Below are 4,650 nucleotides of genomic sequence, written 5' to 3'. Positions count from 1 at the left end.
TTTTTCGTAAATTTATACATATTTTTATGTTATGATTAACAAAATATTCTTTTAAACATTTTTTTAATTATTTTCTTTTTATTTCTCTTGAAAAATGTTCTTGGGAGTTATAATTATTTAAATTTTAACATTTAATTACTTTCTAAAAAAAATATTTTTTTTTATTATTTTTAGTACCTATAATTTAAATTATATTAAAACATTTTTATAATTAAATTACAGGGAATAGTGTTGAAAATGTATGTGAAGTAAATGTAATGGCTCTCAAAATGAAAGAAAATTATCAAAAAAATGCCACAGCAGCAGCAAAACAGCAGGCTGCTCCTCCAGCTAATGTGTATATAAATATAGCCGGTAGAGCAGTAACAATGGCTAATGCACCAATTACATCGAATAACAATCAACAAAATTGTGAAGATGTGGAAAGTATGAAAGGTAAGCAATCATGAGTTAATTCATGTCTTAAAATTTCCCACGAAAACATTATACTTTATGTTCTTTTATGCAATATAGGTACATTTTCATGGAAAATAATCGCTGGATATTATATACCCTGTATCATACGAGTAATTAATGGTGATCTTTTAAAGTTTGTATCTGTACGTATGGCTGAAACTCAGCTACTCAGCAACTATTTACATTATTTACATGATGATATTTGTAAATGCACATCAGTTAAAAGTAGTATTATCACAGAATCTGAAGCTAAGTTATTGAATGAAATTAACCAAAGACATGCCGACTACATATATGGGAAAAAAATGTTTTTCGCAGGACAAGATTATATTGTCCGTTTAGATGAAGTTGATGAATTTTATAAGTTCATAGAAGTATGTTATAAAAAGTTAATGTGCAATATTACTCCAGTTAGCACAGAAAAATGCGGTTTTATACGTATTAACTCTACATCTGTTGTGCCATATTGTATTGAAGATAACCGAAAACTTGTTCCGCTTTTCTACTTTGAAGGCAAAACAGAAATTGTAGAGCGTCGAGCTGTAAAATTTGAAAATTGGAACTTGGCCTATCTCAAGTTCTGTTTGTTAATTCAGGGTACCACAAATGAGTTGTTTCCTAGTGACTCTTGCACAATGATTAATCTTGATGATATCAAAAATTATTTTCCACCGGAAACTAGTTTTGAGGAATATTGGCCAGATAAGGAGGTTTATACAGAACTCCTAATTAATCAGAAATCAACATGTGTAAATCCATCCGGTCCAGTGATCAGAGAACTCCCTGAAGTAGCACCTTCTGATAATACTACTCCTCACACTTTAAAGCCACCAGCACCAGTATTACCACTGATTATGCCAGTGATGGTTAAAATCTCTCAAAACAGATGGCCGCCAAATCAAATGGTATGAATTATGTTGTATATTATTTAAATATATATTAAATTACTTTTTATTTTTGGTTCTTTAAATAAATTGTTGCTTGTGTTTTCACAATGTATTCAAATGTATCATTTATTTTATGCTTATAATAATTATAAGCATAATTATTATTATATTAATAAATAATGGATCTATAAATAAAAAGGTCTATCAATTAATTATTATAATATATTTTGTAACTAACAAAATAATATAAATATGGGAAAAGTGGTTTAATGGCTTTTTAGTTTTTACATTCAATTTTGCTTTTATTTGTTTCATTTAATTAATAATTTAAATAATTCTTCACAGTAATGGTAGTTTCGTGCATGATTTTAAATAAACAAATATTTTTTCTTTACAATCAGCCTGTATTCTAATAGATAAATAATATTTTTGTAGGTTAAATCATATACCACTCAAGCTCAGCCACCATCAACAACTCGTGCATATTCTATTGCAGCCAAAAATCAAAAAATAGCTGCACAATGCTATAACGCGGTAATTTTTTTTCAACTTTCTTAATTTTTATTCTCCTCTTATTCCTCGCCTCTTATATAAAAATACTCAACCAATTATCTGTAGTTAACAGCTTACACTGTAAGCTACTTTTCATTTTATAATTTTGTCTGCATTGAAGAATTAACTTTATTTTATTTTTACCTGATACAAACAATTTTTATAAATGAATGGACTAATTAGTTTCATTTCTCAGTCGATAGTTCAAACAATAAAGCTTTTTTTTTTTACATGTTTTTGTAGACTTAAAGTAATGTTAATGTATTAATAAACAATAAAGTATGTAGCTTTTTTTTCTTTGATATTGTTTTAAAATGACGAGTCTAGCTATTAATATGTTGGATCATTTTATAATTTAATATATTTTGATGCTTCATTAAAGTTAATTTAAAATGTAATAAAAGTATTGACTACAAGTTTAGCATGTGTGATATAATTAAGTGTTTGAATTCAATGGTTGGTTTTATATTTACTACTCTTAATATTTCATTGTAGGCTATGTAATACATATTAGTAAATCAAAACAGTTTTTACATTTAGTTTTTATTGGATTTTCAGAGTTCAACAATGTCTAAAGACAGCAATTTGAAAAGCGGTTTGGGTCATTTTGTACCACCGCCGCTTTTAGTCCGTGCAAGCAGTGCGGCACCAGTAATTGGGTAAGTGTTGTCAAAATAATATAAATAATCAAATTTGTAAATATCTAAAAACAGAAAAAAAATTATTTATGCTTATAGTAATACCGTTTCATACTCCAACATTGTACCTATTAGTCAATGTATAACAACTATGTACAATCTAACAACAAATGTCAATGTAATGTCACATTCAAGTCAAATGAGACAATTCTACAATCAACGTTCTAACAATAATCAAGCCCAACAACAACAGTTGCAACTAAAACAGATACAACAGCAACAACAAATAATTACCACTCCTCAAACTCAGCAGCCATATAGTGGTAAATCTGTGCATGGTCGTTTAACCAACACACAAAAGCGCAACACATTAAAGAATGCTGGGACTGTTGTAGTTGCTCCGTCCTTAGAAATCATTGACTTATCGTCCCCACCATCCAGCCCTGTTCCTCCAACTGTGCAGAATAATCCACTTCTTCCTGATAATATATGGGAATTGACGAGAATACCGGAACAGATTTCGAGGCTTGACACATCTAATAATGCTCCATACAAGGTTAATGATGTTTAATATTTTAAGATTGACTGAAGTTGTTGGGGCCTAGAATAAAATTATATTATTTTTCATACTTCTATTTAAAAAATAAAATCTTGATACCTTTATACCTTTATTTTTAAAAACAAGTATATATTTATTCACAAAAATAGCATGAACATCAACTGTTTTGTACAACATAGATAAGTTGATAATGTTCATTAATAAACATAAGATACTATGAGTTAATCTTTAAATTAATAGTATTTTAATTTTATTGACTTTGTTTCACATAAATGTTTTCTATATATATTTATATTATTTAAAACAGATCCAAGAGGTAAAATTTCGAGGGAAATTGATATGGTGTATAAACGCCCAACCTTTTATATACTCGAATTTGTTGATGACATTAGATGATCTAGTCCAGATGATAATGCCTACGTGTACAGTCAACAATTGCGCTTTCGTCTTAAACAAACGGTTAAGAAGAACAGTATTCAGTGGAAATTCGTAAGTTCTCCTGCTCCTCCTTTTAATAATAATTATGCCTCCTACTACACATCGAACAGTGCTAGGTAGAGGTTATTTCACACGTCATTTGTTTAACAGCGAGCAATTGGCTGTGTTGCGGAGAAATGGACGCCTCAAGTCGATGAACCCGAATGATACACCCATGGCTAGGCTACACGATATCGAGGAAGTCTTGTCGCATTTAATAAAGCAATTGGATCTTATTGGTTTGAAAGAAAACAAATATGACACATCAAAACCCACCGTACCGACTGCTGCAAAACACCTACCAGAGCCGAAAAACTGGCCTCCGCCCCCCGCCATACATGTTTTCACAATGTATTCAAATGTATCATTTATTTTATGCTTATAATAATTATAAGCATAATTATTATTATATTAATAAATAATGGATCTATAAATAAAAAGGTCTATCAATTAATTATTATAATATATTTTGTAACTAACAAAATAATATAAATATGGGAAAAGTGGTTTAATGGCTTTTTAGTTTTTACATTCAATTTTGCTTTTATTTGTTTCATTTAATTAATAATTTAAATAATTCTTCACAGTAATGGTAGTTTCGTGCATGATTTTAAATAAACAAATATTTTTTCTTTACAATCAGCCTGTATTCTAATAGATAAATAATATTTTTGTAGGTTAAATCATATACCACTCAAGCTCAGCCACCATCAACAACTCGTGCATATTCTATTGCAGCCAAAAATCAAAAAATAGCTGCACAATGCTATAACGCGGTAATTTTTTTTCAACTTTCTTAATTTTTATTCTCCTCTTATTCCTCGCCTCTTATATAAAAATACTCAACCAATTATCTGTAGTTAACAGCTTACACTGTAAGCTACTTTTCATTTTATAATTTTGTCTGCATTGAAGAATTAACTTTATTTTATTTTTACCTGATACAAACAATTTAATAAATGAATGGACTAATTAGTGTCATTTCTCAGTCGATAATTCAAACAATAAAGCTTTTTTTTTTACATGTTTTTGTGGACTTAAAGTAATGTTAATGTATTAATAAACAATAAAGTATGTAGCT

The 4,650-nt window shown here is 28.8% G+C and overlaps 2 protein-coding genes across 2 annotated transcripts in view; both read left to right on the top strand.

Annotated features, from left to right (window-relative positions):
- LOC115033249 overlaps window positions 1-1,367 on the top strand; it is a 3,037-nt gene extending 1,670 nt beyond the window's left edge. Inside the window, exons 2-3 of the mRNA XM_029485503.1 lie at window positions 223-435; window positions 514-1,367. Of these exons, the coding sequence (XP_029341363.1) occupies window positions 223-435; window positions 514-1,367 (1,067 nt within the window). The remainder of the gene's footprint in view (window positions 1-222; window positions 436-513) is intronic.
- A 279-nt stretch (window positions 1,368-1,646) lies between these two features.
- Window positions 1,647-4,650, top strand: part of LOC115033248 — a 10,481-nt gene continuing 7,477 nt past the window's right edge. Inside the window, exons 1-5 of the mRNA XM_029485502.1 lie at window positions 1,647-1,877; window positions 2,454-2,554; window positions 2,633-3,089; window positions 3,400-3,581; window positions 3,681-3,920. Of these exons, the coding sequence (XP_029341362.1) occupies window positions 2,463-2,554; window positions 2,633-3,089; window positions 3,400-3,581; window positions 3,681-3,920 (971 nt within the window). The 5' untranslated portion in view covers window positions 1,647-1,877; window positions 2,454-2,462. The remainder of the gene's footprint in view (window positions 1,878-2,453; window positions 2,555-2,632; window positions 3,090-3,399; window positions 3,582-3,680; window positions 3,921-4,650) is intronic.

This window comes from Acyrthosiphon pisum, chromosome X (assembly GCF_005508785.2).
Source record: "Acyrthosiphon pisum isolate AL4f chromosome X, pea_aphid_22Mar2018_4r6ur, whole genome shotgun sequence".
NCBI classification, from domain to species: Eukaryota; Metazoa; Arthropoda; class Insecta; order Hemiptera; family Aphididae; genus Acyrthosiphon; species Acyrthosiphon pisum.
This window is presented reverse-complemented; position numbering and strand designations above follow the sequence as displayed.